This window comes from Triturus cristatus, chromosome 9, assembly GCF_964204655.1.
Source record: "Triturus cristatus chromosome 9, aTriCri1.1, whole genome shotgun sequence".
Lineage (NCBI taxonomy): Eukaryota > Metazoa > Chordata > Amphibia > Caudata > Salamandridae > Triturus > Triturus cristatus.
The window spans coordinates 1,035,027,467-1,035,053,033 of NC_140592.1; the positions used below are offsets into that span (position 1 = coordinate 1,035,027,467).

Consider the following 25,567-nt stretch of genomic DNA (forward strand, 5'->3'; position numbering starts at 1 on the left):
AACAACGCAAGAGATACTAAGTGCCAATAAGGGCATGGCCAACAGCAAAACCCCAGGGCCCAATGGGCTCCCAGCTGAGTTTTATTCGTATGTGTGAGACCGTTCGCTCCGAAAACTGGTGGCAGTTTACGCCGAGTTTCTGAACTTGGAAACTCTACCAGCCTTGATGAATGATTCGGTTGTTCTCACGCTTCACAAAACTAAGGCTTTGGGGGCCCCCACCATGGCATTCCACCTCCTGTCCATGCTTAACCTGGACTTCAAAATACTAAGTAAGGCACTGGCACTACGATTAGTGCTGCACATGCCGGCACTCCTACACAAATACCAGAATGGCTTTATCCCAGAGGTACAGTCCAGACCCGGGCCCATGATTATGTCGGTGGACCTGAAAAATGCCATCAACAAGGGTAGGTGGATTTCCTGGAGGTCATGCTCCGAATGAGACTCTGGAAAGCCAAGGATAAATGGGTGTGGTTGTTCTACTCCAATCTGATTGCGATGGTAAAAACAAGCACCACACCTTCCAAACAGTATAGTATTGTAGCATTGGGATGACCACGGAGACACCCCTTTACACCCCAGGCCCTGCCTCTGGAGGGGTTACCCCCACAGAGATCCCATCTCGTTTTCACTGCTGCACAATTATCCGACTGTACCGATGACGGGCTTGTGACAGTAGGAAACTGCTTCTACATGGGCACATTACTCCCCATGGAGGAGAGGACTGCTCAACATGACCTACCCTAAGCCAGTTTTTAACTTATGAAGTCCGGACAAGAGCCTTTAGCGAACTTTGGGATGGGGGAAGAAAAGAGATGAGCCTCAAACCAAAGTGGTGCTCCATCTTCTGGTGTCAATGGGCTCAGCCAGACACCTTGTGACTTGGTTCTACAGGGCACTGAACAGGATTGTTTGGAAGCTCGTTGCGGCACTTAAGACCAAGTGGGAGGGATAGATCGCAGACCTGAAGTGGCACAGAAAGCAGCATATCCCCAGAGGTTTTCCCAGAGTACGTGCTCAAAATATATACAATTCCGTTACAAGCATATGACTTACCTTATGCCACACAGAATCCAGGTCAACTATGGTAGGGGTCCGCGCGGATGCCCCAAATGTACGCACCCAGACATAGCATTTTCTCACATGACTGGGTTGCCCTCAATTGCAGACATTCTGGGGAAGGATGTTAAACGGACAATGCCAATCTGGGTCGCGTACCCCTGTGCACAACCGAGACGTGACTCCTCGGGGTGCTCCCAGACCTTATTCCCTGGAAGGTGGGCACCGGGTTTAGACCTGGCTCTCATTCTGCTCAAGAAGCAGATAGCGTTGGCCTGGGGGTTGAGAACAGGTCCTCTGATGGAGACCTGGGAGATGGACTTCACCATGTGGACAAGGTTGGAGGAGAAGGTGTTGCTGAGAGGGGAAGCTAGGGGTGCGGGAGTGTAGGCAAAGGGGCTGGAGGCCTGGGAGACCTTGACTGATTAATGAATCTAGGCCCAAGGGACGCGGTAAGCAGGCTCGCGGCCACCCAGACGGCAACTTTGAGGCCATGGGCGAGGCGGACGATTGTCTAGCATAGGCTGGCCATCTGCTCCTACTGCAAGATACCACCTTTGACACAGACAACCCTGGAGACCGTCCCCCCAAACACTCACCCCAGGCAATACCGGAGAGGTGCACTGCTCCCAGACTCTTGGGGGTTCCCCTCTTGACCCACGCTGACATTTGCCCCTCTGTGCAGGTGCCGCCCCCCATAAAGAGTAGTTTACAAAGTATTTTTTCCTTTCCCCCCTACCTTCCTTTCTTCTTTCTCCCTGTTCTACTGGTTCCATAGGTTGCAGTGGAGAACCTTGGGAGAGGGGGAATAGGCTTGGGGCACCAGGCTACATAACCGCAGAAAGGCCTTGCAGCCTGTCACACAAATTACTGACTGCCAAGGCGTCAGCCGCACAGCAGGCTGGACTCTTAAATATACTCCTTCTCATGCCCCTTGCAAAGGCCCGCGGGTATATGCAATGCAATCCCCACACGGACAATACATTAGCATGTCATACATGTCTCACAGAAACTGCAGCTATATGACTAGATATAACCTGAACAGTTTTCGTACTTGTACAACTGAAAATGCAAATAAACAGTTGAAAGAAAATTATATACAACTGTAAATGGGAGAAAAATAACTGCCATGGCGAAGAGGAAAAAAAAAAATCTGCAGCCGTAACAGTGAATACCGTGGCACAGAGTATATACATAGGAAGGCAAATGGACAAGAGAGGGCATGGACAACCCTGAGAACTTACTAGGAGAAGGGTCTTGCATTATTCCTTTCTAGTGCCTTATTCATGGGCTTCCAAAGAGCAGCAGATCTGATTGACAGCAACAGAGAAAGGGGCAAGTTTACCACACGCACACGTTCAATTACTTCTGAGCAAATGAAACATTGTAGCTAAATCAATGATAAACAAAATGGGCCGGCACAAAGCTTCCTAAAGAAACAGAGCCCAAATGCAACATTGACTTGCCAGATTAACTTGCATTTTCAAGTGACATAACCAATTCTGTTTTCTGATCTCTAAATGCAGCGTTCCTAAAGTTAACCGAAGCAGACAAGCTTTTTCAAAATCTACGTGAGAGGTTAGTGTTTTTCCCACTTTACACATGGAACCACTCTGAAACGCCCACCTTACCAGCCTCCAAGAAAAGATTTGTACCCATTGAAGTTCCATCATACCGGCTAAACTCTTTACGAGTAAATTCCTTTGTAGTGGTGGGTAGGAGAATCCCATCATTCCCGATTCTGCGAGTCAAACATGATTTTGCACTCAAATGTCTTTTATGGCGTGTATTAATTTTTTATGCAAAAAAAGGAGAAACGTGAATGTACATTTTCACCGTTATTCCACAGATAGTTTTCCGCTGCATATTTTCATGAATCTTTCCACAGACGTTGATTCTCTCCAGTAACAACTTACCAGATTCAAAAGATCCTTGACTGGATATGGCAAAACTCAGACCTACCCCACCTTCCCACATGAAGTCAGTGACACTTGCCCTGCTTTGCAGAAGCTTTGGATACAGATAAAGTTCCATGTTCTTGGCACGGTTACATTTGTGTTCACAAGCATCTACTTGTGAACGAACACCAGTTAAACAGAACATATCAGACAGAAAGTATCCACTTTTGTCAGTAAGGGTGCGAGTGTTCATTTGTAATCAGTGGCCGTATCGGCCAGTTTCATAACATTAACATTATTGCACCGCATCCTTTTTGCCAGAATTAATGTTTGCTCCTTTCGATGTTTGGCCTGTTCAAGCTTAGAGGTGAGAATGGTCTGCAAACATCGCATTTAGGTAATGTTCCTGCTATTATTAGTGCTGCACGGGGTTTACAAAGGCTCTATTTGTGTTCACAGTGCTCTATCAATATATTGCCTGTCTTACTGAGAGTACTGACTATCCAATATTCACGCCTTCGCTCCCCCCCACCTCAGAAATCTGCAAGCACTTCTCGTTTCATTCCTTATTAGGTCTCGCTGAGCCAGCGCATGCGCTGCTCTGTGAGAAATTTAGTATCGGGGTTTTCAAAGTGCTGCCACAGGCTTTTGGTGGCCTAGCGCTTGCGTTCACGTGAGCGTGCACGCAGCCGCCATCTGCCTCCCTTCCAGCACGATCACTCACCTTTTTGTGCTGCTGCGCGCGCGGGCGCATCACTAGCACGTTTATTTTTTGTTTTTTACATTACTTCAAGCTTCCCGCGTCGCGCGGCCAATGCTGGTTGTAAATAGGGGATTGGTTTAACTCTAATGTAGACGCAGCAAAATAACTTTTTTTAGGTCTTCTCTCTGCATTTTCCTTTCGGCTTTCCACCTTGTTTATTGCTGCAAAGGAACAGGTAAAAAAAAAAAGAAAAAGTGCCTTTCTTTGTCTGTCTTGCGGCGTCGTATGCTCTTTGCAGTCCCTGCCACCCAATCACTTTATCCTTGCAAACTAAGATCACAAAAGCAGCTAAGCAGAAGCTGACTGAAGCCCTGGGGGTTTGCCAAAGGATACATTTGCTGCATGAACAGCAGGTGTCGCGCCAGCAAGCTCACTCCCAGCGGGAGCCTATTCAACAACACACACGAGCGGAAGTCTGGGAAGCACTTCAAACAGCAGGAAGAAAATGACACCTTAAAAACACGACTCATGTGCTGACAACCTTAGGTGCCATGTTACCACTACATTACGTGGATGGCTGTAATTAACATTTCCAACTGTGTGCAGTGCATGCAATATTACATTCATAATGTATCGAATGCAGGCAATATAAAATACTTCAATTTAATGCAGCATGTAGTTAGTAACTACAGTGGGTATTCTGGAATATTCGAATGGATGCTGTAAATGCTGTGCCTCCTTCCTTCCGACGTCCGCTGCACCCAACAATCGCCTGGCGCTGGGAGCCAAGCCAGACTTCAAAAAGATGCCTTTGAAATTACACAGTTGCGGAACTTAATTGTCCCTGTCGCTTATCTCCCAGCAGAGATGGGAAGGAAACGAGCACCCTGCACTTTCTAACCTTATTCTAGCAATAAAAATACAATCCTGGTTTCAGTTGTTAATGAGTGTCATTGCTCTGCACCCCATGCCCCCAGTTGATTGCAGAGGGTGACTTGGGAAATGCACTGAATTGGCACTGCATATTGAGAAGGACAAAACCTCTGCCGAGTATAGTAAAATTGGTTCAAAACCAATCTCAGTTTGTGGCTTCATCACGTCTAGGTTTTAAATCCCTGTACTGGCACTTGTTCTCTGTCTGCCTAGCCTGCACTTTAGATGCTGTTTAGATGTTGAGTGTTGGAAGTATTTACTCATGTTGCCTGTGCTGTAACTATCCGAGTGGGTGGTGCACTTTTGCAGCCTGTGAGGTACCTCCTGTAGCTGTGAGGGAAGCTTGCTCTGCTCATACCAATGTATGGTGCGTTCATGCGGCGACTGGTGGGATGATGTGTACGAGGGGTAGAGGTTACTCTGTTGCCACTTGTGCAGTAAATGTCGCATGTACCTTTGCTCCTAACTTCATGTACGTGCAGTAAGTTTACTATGTTTTCATTATGCTTATGTCATATGTTGAGAAAACTTGCACTAAACATGCAGTACTTGCATGTGAGGCAAAGTTGCATTGCATTTGCTCATGTGATCGATCCAATTTCTTCAGTCTTCTGTAACATTGGACTATAAAAATAAAAAAACATGCATTTGCAATGCAATAGGTCTCGCAATTGCGAGATTTAGACCTACTGGCATTGTAAACAACCATGCCATTTATTTATGGGTTTAAAAAACACCTGCAAAAATAAAAGGCATTGTTATTTACAATATCAATAGGACAAAGTTTCTAAAAATGCGAGATGCATTGCAAATGCTTGTTATTTTTTGCATTATGTAGCGCCAATGAAGGCATCAAAGCACTTTACATAAGTACTAGTTCCATTAGAGAAATCTGCCCGGTGGGTGATAATGTGCTGCATGTCACAACACTTATAAGGTCCCAAAGGTGAGGCCTACTGGCTATGCCAATGCTTGTTTGGCTATTTGGGGTAGCTCGCGCTTAGGCCCCTGTAACTTTTTGACCAGATAAGGTATCCACGCCAAATTTGCGTCCTTTTCTTCCAACATCATGGGGATTCTAAAGGTACCCAGGGTTTGTGGTTTCCAATGCAGGAGACCCAGAAACTAGCCAAAAGACAGCAAAATGTTTTTTTTGGGGGGGGGGGGGAATGAGAAAAAAGTGCTGCAAATTAAAACGTCTGTTTTTTCCCTGCAAATGATTTGTGGGGCTGAAATCACAATTTTCCCAGCTTTCAGGGCCTGACAGACTTTTGTCAGAAAACCAACAGATGTTTGAAAGCAATATACCGTTACATCTGCTGGACCTTTCTGGTTGTAGGTTCACCAAGATCCCGACGAACCCAGAGCCAATAACTCAGCAGCGTCTTGCAACAGTTTATTATGTACTGGGTATATAGCAATTAATTTGGGAAAATGCATATAGTGAAGAGAAAAAAAAAAAAAAAAGAAAACCGGGATGAAAGACACCTATGTATTTCTGAAATGGGAACAAAATACAGAGTTTAGAAACAGTAGCTATTTGCATATTTCCGATATTGTGAGTACCCATACTAGCATGAGAATTATAGAACATTTTTTAAAGCGACTTTTTTTTTTTTTTTTTTTACACATAGTCTTTTATTTGGAAGGCAGAAATGCATCGAAAGTCAATAGGAAATAACAGTTGCTCTACAATGCTAAGTTACCATAAGTCTCCTGATACAAAATGGTACCTCACTTGTCGGTCGGCCTAGTACACGCGGCAGGGAACAGCCCAAAACACAACGTGGACAAACCACGTTTTCACAGTGAAAACTGACCCTTTTTTTGCAAAGTGCCTAGCTGTAGATTTTGAACCCTAGCGCTGACGGCACTTAGGGAAACCAAGCAAACCTTTACATTTTTGAAAACTGGACACCCAGGAGAATCCAGGATGGGGTGACTTGTCTAGCTCTCACCAGGTTCTGTTACCCAAAATCAGATGCAAACCTCAAACTTTGTAAAAAAATAAAAAAAAATAAAAAAAAATATTTTCCTCACATTTCTGTGGTGGAAAGTTCTGGAATCTACGTGGCTCCACAAAATTCCACATTCCCCCTAAAATGTATTGAGGAGACATGAAAATTACCTGTCTCAAAACGACCTGGTTTTGCAAGGGGGGGGGGGGGGGGGGGGGGAGGAATCACCTGGGTTTTAGGCCACAGGCTCGGCGGCCACCTTGGGAAACTACCAAACACACACTTCTGAAAACTTGACACCCGGGCGAGTCAAGCAAGGTACAGCTTGTGTGCATACCCCAATGGCTTCCTACCCAGAATCTGCTGCAAACCTCAAATGTAGCTGAAAGAAAAAAAAAAAAAAGAAAAAAAACATTTTCCACATATTTGTGTGGAATCACCGTGAAGGCACAAATGTCCTACCCCACAGCGTTGTCATTCTCCCGAGTAAAATGATACCTCACTTGTGTGCGTGTCCAATGCAGAATCGGCTAAAAACTTATTTAAAAAAAAAAAAAAAAAAAAAAAAAAAAAAGGTAGCCCTTAATCCCTATGATTTTGGCTCCTCCTAGTCACAGGCCCTTGCCCCACCCAGACAAGTGAGGTATAATTTTACTCGGGAGAGACTGAGGGAGGTGGGGGGGGGGGTATGGGAGCGCAGTGGGATAGGACATTTGTGCCGAAACTGTGTAGAAAATGTTGTTTCATCAAAATTTGAGGTTTGCAGGGGATTCAGAGAACGGAGACATTGGGGGGGGAATCCAAGTAAGCCATACCTCTCTGGACTCCCCTGGGTCTCTAGTTTTCAGAAAGGTGTGGGTTTGGTAGGTTTCCCTAGATGGCCGCCAAGCCGGGGACCAAGAACTCATGTGACACCCCCTCCCCCTTCCTTGCAAAACCAGGTCATTTTCAGATACATAGGGGGCATCTGCGTTTTTGGTCCCGGGGTCGGCAGCCATCTAGGGAAACCTACCAACCCACACATTTCTGAAAACTAGAGACCAGGGGGAGTCCAGGGAGGTATGGCTTTCATGGATCCACAACGTTTCCCTGCCCAGAATCCCCTGCAAACCTCAAATTTTGATGAAAAAGAATCAGATGTGTGTGGGAAACAACTGGAATCAGCATGGAACCACAAATTTCGTACCACCCAGCGCTCCCGATAAAAATGGTCCTCCCAATGGGTGGGTGGGTCAAGTACCCGCAACAGGCAAGGGCCCAAAACGTATTGAGGAGACATCTAAATGACCCATCACAAAACAACCTGGTTTTGCAAGGGGGCGGGGGGTGTCACCTGGGTTTTTGGCCCCAGGCTCGGTGGCCATCTTGGGAAACTTAAGGTTAGTGGGATGCATACCTGTTTATCCATTTAACCATGTTAGACGAAATAGTAATCCAAGCGTGTGTGCTCACTGGGTGAGTGCCTTGCCCTGGTAGCACACTAGTATTCAAACAAAACCGTGTGGAGCGACATTACACCCCAGTCCCAGTTGCAGCGCCATAACGTGAATTCACATTAATCCTCAAATGTCAACCTTCAGCTCCGAGAGGACTTAGTTTTTACAAATTGGAACATTCTGCCCTCTAGGGGTGGAATGTTCTTATAGCCTTAGGGCCTTCAGTAGTGGGCTCTACCGGCTATTAAAGGCCTGTTCCCTTGTTAATGGCCATTGCCGTCAGCTTGCGACTTTAACACTGTAGCGGGCCTTTAATGACCGGTAGAGTCCGCTACATTTGACTCCAAGGCTAGAATACATAGCAATTTACTTATTTATACGTTTTATACAGCGCAAGCTAGATCCGAAGGTATCAAAGTGCCCTACATAAAATAAACTGCAAACATGCATTACAAAGGAAATCGTGAGACATTGTCTAACGTTGTTCTGCGTATAATGCTTGAAGCATAAATTCTAGATTCAACCTGAAACAGAGGGGGGAGGAATCAGCAGCAGGAAAAGGGGTGATTACAGTATGCCGGTTCGTTTAGTTTACGTTTAGGACAGTCTAAAGCAGTGTAGCGACTACCTTAATAAGCCGCTGAACACACAGTCAAAAATCAGCTGTCATAAGCGGTTGATTCTTGGTGAAATGAGCTAAAAGGAGCATAGTTCGGTTGGCGAGAGTGGTAAGCTATTTGTTGACGAGATGGCGCTTCAGGTTCATTTTGGAGCAGGAGAGGGAGGGGTTGCAACAGAGTTTTCTAGGGAAAGCAGTCCATATTCTGGGTGCATTTCCAGATAAGGAGCAAGCCTGGGTGGTTTTTCTGGTCAGTTTAGGATGGACAAGCAGGAGTGAGTTGGAGCTTCAGTGTTCTGGTTTGTCCAGCTGTCGTAAGTTTGTTGTTTAGATAGGTCGGTGAATGTGTGTGGAGGGCTTTCTGTGTGATGCAGGCAGTTATGTAAATACATATTTCTTCAAAGGGCAACCAGTTAAGGGACTTGAGGGCTGGAGTGAGGTGTTCAAATCATTTAACAACAGTTATGAGACTGGCTGCTGTGTTGAGCACAGATCTTACGGGTGCTAGGTGAATTTTCGGAGTCCCTGTGAAGATGAAGTTTCCATACTCCATTTAAGAGAGAACTAGAGATTGTATAGCTGTCTTGAAGTCGTCGGGGATGAAATGTTTACATTTCTAGAGGCATTTCAGTGAGAAACGGGCTAATTTGGCTGTGCTTTTGATGTGATCCTTCATTGTCAAGTTCTTGTCGAGGGTGATACCTCTGGACTCTACAGAGGTAGACAGGGCGAAGGAGCAGTTTAGGGAATGCAAGTTCGAGAGCCATTCTTGGATTGGTTGGTCACTGCTCTTCTGGGCGAACAGTATTAATTCGGTTTTGTTTGGGTTCTACTTCAAGTGGTTTAAGTTACATTAGGGTTGAATTTTGATTAGTGTGGTGTTGTGGTGTAGGATGTCACTAGGTGATTTAATTTTGTAGTAGAGTTGTGAGTCATCAGCATATAGGGGATACTTATCCCCTGCTTGCTTCAGGAAGATTGTAAGGGGTTCCATGAAGGGACTTAAGAGGGAAGGGGAGAGTATTGAGCCTTGGGGAACACCAAGGGTAACGTGTGGGTTTGAAGGCAGGAGTTAATTTTGATTTGTTGTGAGCAGTGTTGAAGGATAGATGGCAACCATTTAAGTACAGTGTCATTAATATCAGAGCGGATTTTGAGTGTCTCAAGTTGAGCTGAGTGATTGACCATGTCAAAGGCCGCCGATAGGTCAAGTAGGATGAGTAAGCATGCTTCGCTTAAGGTTCTTTGCATGTCATCGTAGATATTGTGCATGGCAGTTTCTGTGCTACAGCCCTGTCTGAATCCAGATTGGAAGACGTCATGAAGGCTGCAAGCATCTATATGTTGGTTAAGTTGTTGAAGAACGCACTTCCCAATGGTTTTGGCTAGAACGGGTGGTTGGAGATTGGTCTGAGGTTGTTGAGATCATTAGGGTCCGCCCCTGGTTCTCTCAGTATGGGCGTGATTTGGCCAAGTTGGAGGAAATCGGGTATAGAGCCTGAGGTGAGGGATGGGTTGATAATTTTTGTCCAGAACGTAGCAATGAAGTGGTTGAGGTTTTGTACTATTGTGGACGGGAGGAGATCTGTAGTGTGGATGATAGGCTTTAAGTTCACAATTATATTGAAGACTTCTTTTTCAGTCAGTAGTTTGTAGTGGTAACAATTGTCATTGTTTTTCAGTTGGGAAAGATCATAGCTGTCCATAGTATAATATAGGTCTATTTGGTCATCAGTAAGTCTAATGGGGAATGTGAGGAGAGAAGCAGATAGGAGAATTGGGTGAAGGATTGATACATTTTTGAGACGCTCAGTGAAGAAGCTGGCAATTTCTTCGCAACTTTCATAAGTGGCTGTTATTTCACAAGGGGATGAAAGGGAGATTTGACTTTCTACAATGTTGAAGAGTTCCCTGGGTCTATTCTTGGCAAGGTCCAGTTGGTTGCGAAAAAAAAAAAAAAAAAGTGGATTTTTCTCTAAAAATGTGCTTCTTGTATGAAAGCCGTACAGTTCTCAGGAAAGCTAGGTGCATTGTCGGAGTTGTAGTCTCTCCCCAAGTGTTGAACCAAGATTTTGAATTGATTGGTCTCAACTTTTTGGTTTGAGTTCCGACACATCAAAAAAACTAGACAGCGAGCAAGCAGTTGCAGTACCTCTTCTCAACGTTAAAATGAATGGGAGCAATGTCTTTCTCCAGATGTTCTCCTTTTGGATCTCCACCTGCGGGAATCCTCAGAGAGCAACTTATGAGCACTTGTAGAGAGTGCAGTCTCGTCTCACCAGTCGGGGAATCTTGCAGTCTGTGGTACTCCAGTTGGTTGGAGGAGAATCTTCTCACCCTCCCTCCAAGTGCAACTGGAAAGAGTGTTGCAGTGGCAACACGTCTTGGGTGTCATGAGAGTCTGGCAAACATAAGATGCAGATCCTGTGCGGGTCTGTTTTTGCCATTTTACCGCCACATTCTGGGCAGTTCCCAAAAAGGGATGGCATTTTGTGAAAAATTAGATACATTTCCTGTCAGGTAATTATCTAAAAATACTCTGCGCCCTAAAGGATGTTGAGCAAATCAGTTTAGCAAACCGGAGTTTGAGATCTGTGTGGGGAAAAAAACATTATAAAAGCAGAGCTCTGCTCCGGAATCAAGTCAGGAGGAGCCAGAGAAAAATACACAAGTTAACTGACACCTACAGGGGATGATGGGACACTGGAGGTCAAGAGGCTCCTAAAGGAGCAGTGTCCTATTTGCATTGTTTCAACACTGAAGCCTACACAGGCTACATTGCTATGTACTATTTCTCAGCTTACTTAATAAAAAAAAAATATATATATATATATATATAAGTAAAAAAGCGTTTGTTTTTAAAACGATCACTTAATTTTGAAGTAATTTTTATGTGACTGACGGGTCTGTCCCTTTTTTCTTCTAAATGTTAAAGTTACTCTGTAAACACTGTCAATACAGCCTGTTTTTAAGGCCGCAAAAATTCAAAACGTCACATATGTTTTTATGGCCTTCCCAAAGTAAGGCGAAGTAGATGCGACTATGAAAGGCCTGCTCCGGAGATCCCCATGCGTGGCGGGACAATTCAGTGCTTATGAGACAGACCGACCGAGACAGACAAAGAGAGACCTTGACATTTACTAGATCAGCGAGGAAAAGCAAAGCACACCAGGCACAGGTGAACCCTAAACTCAAATTCAGACAACCCCAAGTTGAGGTGGAGTACGTGGTGGGAGATACAGCTAGAAATTAGGGAGGATACAACCAAGAGAACCTACTGCTGACAGTCTCGGAAGAATCACATGGAGCAGAGGACAAGCATAATAAATTTTAACAAATGACTTAGCGGTCTCTACATTCTTTCCATAAAAATCACAAGAACTAACAGAGTCTAGGCTGCGTGCCTTCAAACAGACATGACGTTATACAAAACAAATAAAAAATAAAAAAATAAATAACGTCAGATTGAACATATTTTTTTTTGACTAAGGAAACAGACTAACAAAAAAGAAACAACCACGAGCCTCGTCGAGAGTAAAATGAAAGGCTCTCCAAGGTCTATTGTACAACAAAGAAATAACTTTACAACAATAATGCCCCCGCCAGTAGATTTTAGACTCCCAAGACCCGAAGGGAGGATGCCCCAAGTTGCTAGCAGATGAGAATAGTTGGGAGAAAAACTCCGTAATTGTACTCCGAACCTTCTTACTGAAATTCAAGCCTTATTGAATGAAGGTAAGAGCATAGATTGACTAATAAGTCAGAAGCACAGTTCTTATACACCACAAGCCTAATGAAACCACATTTTTACACCCTCCCCAAGACACATAAGGAGACTACCATTTCTTGAATGTCCATTCTTTCAAGTAATCTGTTCCATTTTTTAAACTAGGGCAATTTTGTGATTTCTTTATCAAACCAGGGGTGGTAAAGATTCTCAGTTTCTCAAAGACAACACATTACTACAAAAGCAATTAAAAGACCACTTGTATGGCCACAAAAACAAACTTGTCACTTTTCACACAAAGCCTTTCTATACAAATACTCCCAATAAATGACCAAGAAACTGTAGGACGATATTATTCCATCATCTGAATGGCCTATCAGACAACAATCTCTTCAAGTCATGTGCAGAGATGGCCATTAAGAACTATTTGAAACGTGAAGATTGTGCTGATCTCCTGAAAAACACAATCAAAGGGTTTGTCCTTTTAGACCGAGCCAGAAAAATTAGTAGGTACATCATTCTAAAGAACAAAAAGGCACTCATCAGCAAGATTCCTTAACTCAACAACATTACCTTTTCCATCCACAAGGACAACTTTTCATTATTTGGACAGGAGAGGAGACAGAACGCATACGATTAAATGTTTTGTCAAACAATATACACTCGCATCCTATGTTCACCAGTGCATATGACAGAACTCCTCTCCATTTTAGACCTTTGCAACTAAAAACGTAGGAAGGCCAGGTGGCCAGTAAAGAATTCACATAAACCTTATACAGAGATTCCCTGCTGGTGTGCATTCAGGGATAACAATCCCTTTGAGCAGTTCCTCCATATCTCAAAGAATAGTTGTGAAGGGAAAACGTTTGCCACCCAAGCGGAAGATCTCAACTTCTAGATCTGAAGGAAGGAAATATCCTTAAAAAATTATGAAAAAGAATCTTCCAGTGGTGAGGGCACTCACTGGACACAAAGTGTTCACCAGTTCCCACGGGGACCATGACTTGACGCTTACGACAAACAATCTCCAGAACTGTAAGGAGAAAAGATGGTTCAAATAGCTCCAGACTCAAAAACAGTCTCACATTAGTCATCCTGACTATAGATTCTCCATGAACTGGACCTTGCACATATCTTTCCTGGAACAGAGCAGCTCCACTCTTACAGGACAGCTAGTCATCCTGTTACAGGTCAAAGCATCAAGTATTCTTCCAACTTTGCCCCCGGCTTGAGACAACAGCCAAAAGGTGTGCTATCGTCCCTTACTGTACAAAGGTTGAACTTCCAATTGTTTGATCACAGCATATGATTAGTTAACAATCGTTGAACAAACCCAGACTTTTGACTTACAAACGTTCTCACACACCACAGCACCATTCATGTACACAAACCAGATCTTGATAGGATCAAGCACACAAATCTGCAGGCACACACAGACGTACTGTCAGCCATTCACCAATGCACAGAGGCTAATAGACACACAAACCAAATCATGAACAGGGGCAACAAGGAGACCAGACAGGAAAAATAGTGTTTTCTAGCGATCATTATATGCTTTTATGATTAGTTCAAAGCTCCTGCAGCTCTTGGCAAAGTGATCATTAGGTCTCAGCTACATACAGCTTGAGCAGTCTGTTGCCAGACCTATTGTTTCCAATACATTAGGTCTACACAGAACAGGCATTCTGTGAGACCTTGGCTCATGTATTGGATGGTTTTACTATTTTTCCCACCTACCCGTTTTTGAATCAAAGGCTTTCCTTCCTATTCTTGCGTTTGTCCCATCCAAGAGCATTTCAGGCTGTGTTCCGATTGGTTGAGGTCTCATTACATCAAACCTTGCATTATGCTGCATTTGTCATCTACTCTTCCTGCTCCTCTTTCCCCCTCATTTCACTACATCCCTATTATTTAACCCTCTCCATACCCACTCAGTACCCTCTTGCACCCCATGCTAATTTTTAGCACCTGCTGTGCTCTCAGCAGGTAGCCATTTTACTTTTTTTAAATACCATTTAAAGATGGCAGCCTGCATATGCAATTGCATACACATGCAAAGCAAGCACCCTTCAATGATTTATTTTTATTAATGTCATTTAATGATGGGTAACAGAAATCACACAATGTACATCTGGCTTGAAGTAAGAACAGTGAGAATAGTATGATGTCAGGACAGACAAAAGAAGGGGGAAGGGGAGGAGAAATCCTTTTAGGACAAGAACCCACTTGCCGTTTTGTGACATGCTTCATCATTTGGGTTCCATCCTCACACAGAGGTGTGGACTACGACTCTCCTTTTGTCTGTCCTGACATCATACTATCCTCACTGTTCTCACTTCAAGCCAGATGTACATTGCGTGAATTTTATCATCGTTTTGGGGGGCTCAGTACTTCTTGGCTTTTCAGATTCCGTCATATCCTGTGTGTGAAGACCGTTTAATGACGGGTGCCATGCATAAGTGCTGATTCAGGGAGGCCATCTTTCAAGAAGGGATTGTTATAAATAAAACACTATCACGGCTAGCCACCATGGATGACCATGCGTCCACCACGGCCATTTCGGAGTCCATCTGATTATAATTTTCGAATCTGGTTCAAACATGGTGCCCACGGATGCGCACTCCTTTAAGGCAGCAGTTTACCATAAAAGAAAAAGTGTCAGAAAATCCAATACATTTCATGGCCGAGACTCATTGGCTTTGCCAATACTTATTTCACTCTTGCAGACAAAGATGCTTAGAAAATAAGATGGTCGGACATATGTTTAAATGAAGAGGAGCAGATTCATGCTTTAGTTCTTTGCAGAGCAAATCAACTTCTACTTACAGAAATCAGTGACTAGTTAACACACATTCTATTACTGGCCTCTCCTGGAGAAATCAAGTTTTCAGTGCTCTGGAAAATTTCAGGTGTTCATGCCCACTTAATCACTAACTTTTTTTCACTCTAATGCAGTCATTGGCCTCTTTGCTATAGCTTGCTCTTACTAATGTAGCATTCCAAATCTCCAGCAGTAACAGGTCACATTTAGAGTTTGCACGTTGCTCATGTACACCAACCACAGCCCTAGTCTTTTGTTCCAATTGAGCAAAAAGACTGCAAATCCCAGAATGTACCAATTTGTTAAATGAAACTAGGTGTCTAGAAGCATGTTGGGTGCGTATGGAAAATTCGGGCTCTTAGTTTAACATAGATGTGCATATATTAAATGTACTATTAAACACACTGGTATTTTGACAATTGGCTTTAGAAAGAACTACACAGAAAGGGGTGAAAGCTCTTTGGCTCTTTAAAAGCACGAACGTTTCTATTGCGTTGCACTCTGCTGAGGGTCTGTCTATTTTTGCAGATAATTTGTTTCAGGCAATAAATCTGTAATGGACCATGGGCGACTGAATATATGTTTTTATTTTTTTTTAAAGCCTAACGACTTGTCATCGTGGCGAGTCAAGCGCACCAATATTCTGTCAAAGAAAAACTGCTTTTAACAGCATCAGACGACTGAAAACATGTATGGAGAATGGTGAACAGAAGCTGGAGGCTTAATCATAACCGCAGCTATCGCAAAGCAGTACATCTAGTTTATTCTTAAATCGTCAAATGGATGTGGAATATCAGTTGCCAGCAATCACAGCCAAACTTGCAAACGGTCATGTGGTACTAAGATCTATCAAACGGGACATGCAAAGTAGCTTATGCACTCGGAACATATTTCTATAAATGCAATTAGTTTATTTTTTTTATTTTCATCAATATTCACATTGCATTCATTCCATGTCCCCTTTCAATTTATATTTTAAGTTTTCAAGGATTCGTTTAGAAATCTAAGCAAAAGTTCTTTCCTTACCGTTTTACTTGATGGGAGGTAGAAGACGTGTTTTTTACTGGGTCCCTGTGAAAGCCAACCTTGCAGGAACTCTTCATCATTACTAACTCCGCCAAACGACGCAGTCAGAACCAATCCATTGTGTTTGAATGCAGGCTTCCTGACCAGCGCAAATCCTCGGTTTTGTTTATTTTGCTAAAAATTAAAACAGTTAAGCTTGAGCAATGCATGTGGTAGTAACTGACAATCACGCCTTTCTCTATCTCTTCATAAAACACTTGCTGCTAGCTAAAGAGCTTCGGAGGAAGGTAACAATTTTTCAAGATGAAATGAATATTTTATTATGAACTACTTAAAAGTTAATGCTGATTAGAACATGATGCCAACTTGAGGACAGCGACCGCATATTCGATTACACAGAGGAAACAAAAACGACAAGTATACACCTTATCTTAACATGTTAAGCTGAAAAAGAAAATATTTTATTTCTCTCAAATCAAGCAAATGTAGTGGGTACTGCTATACAAATGAAAACATTCACATTGGAAAACTGAAATCATTGAAGGGAAAAAAAACTATTGAGGATAACTATTTAAACTAGCCACTATCGCAATTTCATAGATAATTGCGTTCAATATAACTAAACCTAAATGAGCAATTGACTAAAAACCACGGTAATAAGTGATGAATTAAAAAATAGAGTGTTGTGCATTTACTTTTATTTGGAGGACGAAACACCCAAAGTGGAGTAGATACATTATCAATCCAACATTGAAAAATCTAAAAGGTAATCTTTGAGGCAAAAGGGTGTGTAGCAATTTTTTTTTTTAGGTGATCTTGAAAACTATCCAGGCGACAACTCTGGGCAACAATTATACATCTACATAAAACCTGCACTGTATAACAGGGCTTCAGGAGAATTATGGTTTATGTAGCACTATGAATACGTTCCAAACTTTCAAAATGGCCTCTCTACAACCTTCTCCCCTCTCAAAAAGTCCTAAGATGTGAAACGTCTAACTAAAATTCGGATGTGAAATTTTGTCTACCTGCTACCAATCCCTCCGGCAAACTCTTCCCAGAGTCATCTCATATTTTCCCAAGGCATGCTGAGGAGAATGCGAGATGACAATACAGATCTACCTTCATAGAGGATCCTGAACTGAAGGCGCTCATACCAACTGCTGGGAACAATCAAGCTTTACGAGCCATAGCAAAGCTTCTCACTGGGGTGCAGCCATTGCCAAGCAGGAGTAATGTACACATTGGTTCAGCATCCCACATTCCTACACACAGCTGCTCAGCCCACCTGCTTACTTCATAAACCAGCTAGCTGGACATATTACATGGAAGGTATTGGATTAGTGTTAGCACAGATCTTTCCTACTGCTTTCTGGCGGTCCCAAGCCAAGGCATTGGCCACTCCCAAGCACAGTGTGTTAAGGATCACTTAGAGCTTTCTTTCGGCTAGTACCACTCATGGTCCACTCCATATCATATGAATGGAATTGTTCTTTTTAACTTTGGCGCTACTAAGTCGAAGAGGACTCCTAGCAACCATACAGACAAACTTTTCCAAGCACCATTCTATTCCAGGGATTTGGGTCATCCCACCGCATCTAAAGTATGAGAGTTTCAATCTGGCCATCTGTGCTTTGAGTAAAAGATTGCACTCGAATTGTTCAAGAATGCAACAATTGGTTTTCCTGGCTGGCCGTGGTAGGCTTCAAACCCCATAGTTCAAAGACCTGTATGCTTGTGTCCATTTTCTTCATTAGTGAACTTTTAAATCCGTACAATTACACAGAATGCCATGGCTTGTATTCTCATCTTTGTTCTTGTAGAATACACCACCGCGTTCGAAAATATTTTCCCAAATCTTTAATTGCTGCTCTGCCACTGTAATTTGTGCTTATACTCCTGGAATCTTTGACTGCTCATCCCAGAAGAATTTAATGGCTCACGTTTATGACTAATATCTTAAGCATGATAATACTGTCAATGTCCTGGTAATAATCCAATGAAGCCTAGTTTGTATAATGGTAAATAGGGTATAGGAGTACTCCAGGTGTAGGTGTGGATGTCATTTCATATGGCAGATAGCACTGAGCCAATCCCTGAAACAGTCTGCTGCTTTTGCAGTAAAGGTCAAAGAAGTACAAGACTGTGCACAATAACATTGCCAAGTTCATCTGCACTGCCTCATACGAGGACACTAAGTCTGTCATAGAACACCTTAACTTCCAGATCAAACCAGAGACCAAAGTCACGATCATAGGAACCCTAGCCTACAGACCTCCTGGCCCTCGTCCCAGCTTCTGCAGCGATATCTCATGCTTCATCGCCTCCCTGGCAACAGTCTCCAATCACTACATCTTCCTGGGAGACCTGAACTTCCACCTTGAAGACCCTAATGACACCAACTCTACCTGGCTTCTTGAAAACATGGGCATCACTGGCCTCTCTCAACTTGGCACCACCCGCACACGCATCGCAGGACACACACTGGACCCCTTCTTCTCCACCAAAGGCAGAGTCCAATTCTCACACAACACCGAGCTGACCTGGAGCAACAACAGCATCATCCACTTCACCGTCGACCACCCTCGAGAACCCCGGCGAGACATCCCACCCTCCCTCATCACAACTGGGGCAAAGTCACAGAACCCCTCTGCACCACTACCCTCAAAGAAGCTATACCCCATTCCCTCCGATACCCTCGAATTCCACGGCCAAAATTTCACCAACTGGATCTCCACAGCTGCCAACACCATCACCACCCCCTCCCTCCCCCCCAGAACACCACCATCAACAGATCTGCCAAGTAAGCTAGATGGCTCACCCCAGAGCTACTGACCCACAAGCAGCACTGTAAGAAGCTGGAGAGACAATGGTGCTCTCAACAGTTATCATACCCATCTCAGAGAGGCCAAGAAAGAAGCCCTCACCACCCGCATCGAGGCAAGCACCAACTGCACCAAGGACCTTATCAGCATAGTCAGTGCAGTCTCCTGCCCCTCCGCCACGGAGAACACAATCAACCCTCCCAAGCCCTCTGTGACACTCAAGACTTTTTTCACCACAAGATCTTCAACATCTACAGCCACTTTGACCCCCAACCCACCATCCTCAACCACGACCACATCCAAACCTACGCCTCCCACCCCCACTGGATCTCTGCCTGGAAGCAACTCTCTACCGAAGACACCATCTCCATCATGAACTCCATTCATTCCCGATCTCCCCCACCTTGGACCCTGCCCACATCACATCTACAACTTAGGAGGACAAGTAATTGGAGGCTTCCTCACAGAACTCCTCAACACATCAATCACCACAGCCACCGTCCACAACACCCTGAAGCACAGAGGTCAAGCCCCTCCTAAAGAAACCTGCCGCCAACCCCTACGAACTCAAAAACTACAGCCCAATCTCACTTCTCCCCTCCCCCGCCAAAGTCACAGAAAAAGACTCAACCGACAGATCAAGGACTACCTGAGGAAAACAACCTGCTCAACCCATCCCAATCAGGTTTCTGGCCCAACAACAGAACCAAGACCGCCCAGATTGTAGCAACAGACGCCTCCTCGACATAGGTGGAACAGCCGCCCTCATCCTCCTTGACCTTTCAGCAGCCTTCAACATTGTCTCCCACCACACCCTTTTAACCAGACCCCATCCCATCAGTATCCAGGGCAACGCACATGACTGGATCCCCTCCTTCCTCTCCGGTCGTACACAGAGGTTCCACCTTCCACCCTTCTCCTCCGCACCCAAAGACATATGTGGCGTACCCCACGGCTCCTCTCTCAGCCCCACCCTCTTCAACACCTACGTGACGCCACTGGCAAACATTGCCCAAACCCATGGACTCAACAGTCTCCAACGACACCTAGCTCATCCTATCCCTCACAGAAGATACGGACACCAAGAAGAGTAAACTTCCAAAACACCATGACCGATATCGGCACCTGGATGAAGACCAACTGCCTAAAACTCAACTCAGACAAAACAGAGGTCATCATCTTTGGGAACAAGCCCTCCCCCTGGAACATCACCTGGTGGCTCCCGAACGGACCACACACGCAAACCTGGAATCATCCTGGACACCGTTCTCACTATGAAGTAACAGATCAATGTTCTCTCCTGCCTGCTTCCACACCCTTTGTGCGCTCCACAGATCTTCCAATGAATCCCAGTCTCTAAAAGGAAGCCTGGCACCCAAGCCCTCATTTCCAGCCAATTCGACCTAGGCAACGCACTCTATGTCGGAACCACCAAACAGCTCCTGAATCACCTCCAAACCATCCAGAACTCTGCAGCAAGACTCATCCTCAACCTCCCTAGAAGAACCAGAATCACCCCTCTACTCGGAGCTCTGCACTCGCTCCCTGTCCAGGAAAGATGACTTTTCGAACTCCTTTTGCATGCCTACAAACCCTCCACAAATCCTGACCCACCTACATCTACTGCCACCTGGCATTCTACCAACTGACCGAAGAGCTCCAATCCTACACCCTTGACTTGGCTCACATCAGTCATAGCTGATGTGGGGGCTGTTTCTTCTCCTACCTCGCAGCCAAGTGCTGGAACGACTTCCCCTAACACCAGAGCACCTCCCCATCTCTGAAGGACATCAGGAAGCAGCTCAAGACTTGGCTCTTTAACCACCATCACTGTACGACCGAGGCTCAAACAACCCTTCCAGTGCCTGGTGACCCCCGGGGTGACAACCCACGCTCTACAAAACCCAATGATGATTGATTGACTCACCCCCAACCATCCCCTTTTATTTTATTCAGAAAGAGCATACTGAGAATATTAAGACCTACACACAAATAGCAACAATGTAACTTCACCTCAATCTAATCATACCTCGAAATTAATTTATCTAACCTAACAATCGATTATGCACAAAGTTTTCAAAAGGAACAGTGTAGTAGAACTAAATGCATGTCCTTTCCTCCTCTACTGTAGTCTTCCTCCCTGTGCCTCCAATTAAAGTGTTTCCTACAAGACAGTAAAACACCCCCCAAATAGGCATCTCGAATGGAGCTTTGACTGTGCAACCATTCCCCTATAATTCAAGGTCACATATGTGTAAAGTGGCCTGTATTCATGTGTTCTATTTTCACTTATTGCTTAAAGGTCTTCTTCACTATCACCATCCAACTCAATTTGCTCAAAGAGCACAGTATATAAGACGCGTATCCATCTGGCAGTTCTGTAAAGAACCTGTGCATGAACAAACCTCAACATTCACAAAATAACGTAACCCAAGCACAATCATTATAACACACAAAAATCGATGCGGGGTTAGACTTTTTTCAGAGAACACAATGGGTCGGTTAGAAAAGGCCTTCAACGGTTCACTGGCCCATAAAACACCAGACATTGCAGAGGAGAGAAGTGGACTCAGACTTTTTTTTGCGAAACCTCACCTTAGTAAATATTGATGGGTGGGCTCGGGTCTGAGTGAATGCGGTGCTGTCCAACCCCTTCCCAGTGGAGCAGGGAACCTCATACGGATTGTGCCCGATGCAATGCACAATTGTCCAGTTTTCAATGGTCAGGGGTGACAAGGACTGGGTCTCTCAATATACCAGGCCTCAAGAAATCTACTCGCCCACTCGCTATTGAGAGTCCATTTTATGCGGGCAAGCTATTTTGAGGGCCGACTGCCCTTTCGGGCAGAGCGTTTGCGCTGGAAAAGAACAGGTGTTCTGTTCACTTTCTGAATGAAGGCCCAATAAAGTGGCCTTTAAATCTTGCTTTATCGATCACATTTGCTAGGCGTTCAGAGGCATAGGTCAATCGCTGGCATACGTCTACTGAAAAAACACTGCTTATTTTATCCTAGAGATTGGTATTTACTTTTCTTTGACTGCAAAGTTAGAGGATTTTATAAAGTGAACTGTCTGACAATCGTTGTGAAAGAAAAAGGTGGTCAGATTTTTTTTACCATCACATTTAAACAGCTTGTAAGTGAACAGTACACATATTTCAGAATATATCCGGTATTAGGAAAGCACTTCTTTTGTAATTCAGAAGTTTGATGGAAACAGATTTTAAATGGGTCAAAATAAATCAGAACACTTTACTTAGTGATATGCAAATGAATTAACACATTGGCAGAACCCGTATTCCTGCCCCGCCGTAAAGACACTGCTGTTGGTGAACTAAGAGGCAAGTTAAGGGTCATGTGTACCCTATGTGTGGGCTTGGATTCTTATTATACATGGAGCATAAGTTTGATCTATTAAACTAAACAAAAGATTTTTGGCACAGCAGACATGCTGAACTGACATATTTGAAGGTGCTCTCATATGCAATAATAAAAGAAAAAGGCAGCTCCGTGAAATAAAATATTTGTGCCAGGACCACCCAATTAGAGATCAGTTTATAAGTAGAGTAGATTATTTTGGTCTGGCAGCATTATGATTTTTCAAGGCCTTTATTCAGATGATCTCTTGATATCTATGCGGCACGCTGGTGGCTACCTTAGGATGCCCACCTGGTTGCCCCAGTTTCTTTGTGCTCTGGCTGGCAAGCCTGCTTTCTGGTTTTCGCTGCAGCCAAGACATGATTCAGACCACCTGTCCAGGCAGTGTGATCATTACCATGAGTCAGGAACAAAGGCTTGGGCAGAAAGGAGGTCACACTTCCGTCCTCCCAAGCAGGCTAGTGAAGTGGCACATCAAAGCGGTGAGCTTCAAAGCATCAGGACTGACACCCAAAGTAGGGAACAGCCCTCCCACTGCCCCAGGCACATTTGCACCCAGGCAGGTGGGATATTAGTTATTCAAGGAGGTTAACATCACCCATAAGGCTAGTCACACCTTTATGGCGAGCAGCCTGGTCTGGACCCCAGAATTAGATTTCTGCCATCTTTAGGCGTGACAGAATATAAAGTTCTGGGTCGAAAAAGGTGACCTACACCATCAGATTTGGTCACCCTGGGGGCGGATTAGCTTCAGGAACTAGCAAGCAGCCCATTGGTTATTCTCCCACATCCCCAAGTCCCTTAAATCTAGGATTTCAGGGTCACCCCCGATACCAGAACTTCAGTTCTCAACAACCTGCATCAAGAAGGACAGCCGAAGAGACCTGTGTCAGAGACAATAGGACTTGCACCAAGCAATAGAGGGATGCCCAGCAACTGTGGCAACACTCATGGAACTTCCTGATCGAGACTCATCCTATGTCATCTCTCGGTCCTCCCAGACAGAGACCCCTGAGGAAGCCTGAAGCACCCTCAGACTCCCTTGAACGAGTGGCACTAGTCCCATGCAAACTGCAGGTAAAAACGCTCTGGATAATCGCTGGCCATCGGGTCCTCCAAGGGATCGCCTAAATCCAGGTGGTCTAGTGTATTCTGGGAACTGTATTCCTGCTTTCCACAAAGGCACAGGCAACTACTTCATTAACCGGGACCACCGGATGTCAAAGTTACTTTCTACTCTACATACCGCTGCCAAGGCTAGCTGGCCACCAGTCCGACAAATAACCCCTTTACTCGACGCTTTATCTAGGGGGAACTCCTGCCGAACTTCGACCGACATCAGCACCCACTCCGTTTTTTCGTTTGTGCATCTTTCCCTGCAGCACTATTACAGCAGTAAAAGCAGCTCTCCCGCACAAAGGACAGTCAGGACAACTCTGCACCTGGGATCCACAAGCCAGGTAAAATTTACCTGACAGTCGTGGCTTAGTACTGGGATCCCCATCACCTTTACCCTAACAAGGATGCAACACAACTTGACCTAAAAGTGACCGATTGTCACTAGTGGCTTTTCCTATTGACCGTATTGATACATTTTCACCGTCTTATTTTGCACAGATTTTTTTTATTGCTTCAAAAATCTACATCTCCTGTTATATGTATGCTATTCCGTTCATTTTGGTGTTTGAATTAAGATACAAACACACATTAAATTGGAGTCTAATTTCTCTTGAGTCGTGTTAATTATTTTATCGTCGATATTGTTACTCTGAAATACTTAACATATGCTAATCTGGTAAAGCCTGACTGCTCACTGTACAAGGACTGAGCTAAGGATTTATCAGTTTGATTCCAAGGGCCACCTTTGGAGTATTGTCATAGTATTACATGGCGAGTTCTAACCCCCACACCACGTAATACTCCATTTTATTACAAGTCCAAAACACCAAAGACAGCAAAAGTGTGGTCTAGTCACAGATGTGAGACTGCAACCTGTGAACCATTTGAACACCATTGAGGTGATTCTGAAACTAAGTGTTGCAAGTATGACAAGAGGAACAAAGGTCACCAGTACCGTTGATGCTTTTATGCAAAAGTTTTATTTAAGGTAAAATATCACACTAGCTGCTGATTTTGGCGCAGAATCACTTAGCACCAGTGATTCTGTATTACTTAAAATTTCCAGATCGAGGGGGAGCGGGAGTGAAAAGAAAAAAAAAAAGAGACACATGACAGAGATAAGACGAAGACAAGAGACAGCCAGAGAAAAACAAAATGATCGATTTTAAAAAAAAAAAACTGCCAAAAAAATAAAAAAAAAAAACTTTCGCCAAGAGGCCGCTGCTCACTGTTGTCTTTCTAAAGACGCCTGCATTTTTCTCTAAATTGCAGGCTGGCTCGAAGTGGACTGGAAAACACATTTCCAGTTTCTAGAAATCAGAAATGGCCCCATTCAACAAGCTGTGAACTTTGGCTTTAAAAAAAAAAAAAACGAAGTATTATCAGGGAAAGGCCAAACAAGACAACTATGGGTGGCCCTGTGCTTGAAAACAAAAAATTACAACCCATCAAGTAAATGGACCACCTTCTTCAGCATAGGATAATACTTAATGATGCATTCACATTCTGGTTCAGAGGGGGTCTGGATTGACAGGCCAGGCTGTGCTGTATCCATTATCAAGGCTCATTTGCATGTAGCTGGGTCTAATCTGAGGCAGCATTCTAGGCAATAGCGTGATGGACGGGGCTGCTGCCCCAAGGGATTTCCGGTGGCTGAGATCAATCCAAGCATCCCCTCCCATCACTTTGTTTACTTCAGTGTAATCGGTACGGCCAGACGTGGGTCCTTTGCAATTGGGACCAAGATGCACTCAACTGAAGAGCCCCAGCTAGGGCAAAACCAGTCTTGGGTTGCTTGGTGCGGTTCAGAGGACTTGGTTTGGTAGTTTGGGCTGCACTGCTCCTTTAAGAGAAGGAGCAAGGCTAATTTGCATATAACTGGGTCTAATCAGAGGTTGCATTCTGGGCAAAAAACACATGATGGGCTGGAATGTGGCCTGGCTGATATTAAAGGGTCCATCACTTGTTTGCTTTCACAAAGACTGCAGGAGTTCTTAAAGCTTCATCTTAAAGCTAAAATAAAGCTGCAAAATGTGGATCAACAAGGAGATCTATAAACAATA

General features: G+C 44.2%; 1 protein-coding gene across 1 annotated transcript in view; it reads right to left on the bottom strand.

The window, feature by feature from the left end:
* FBXO34 (F-box protein 34) overlaps nt 1-25,567 on the bottom strand; it is a 149,444-nt gene that overhangs the window by 96,783 nt on the left and 27,094 nt on the right. Inside the window, exon 2 of the mRNA XM_085626827.1 lies at nt 16,184-16,357. Within this exon, the coding sequence (XP_085482953.1) occupies nt 16,184-16,263 (80 nt within the window). The 5' untranslated portion in view covers nt 16,264-16,357. The remainder of the gene's footprint in view (nt 1-16,183; nt 16,358-25,567) is intronic.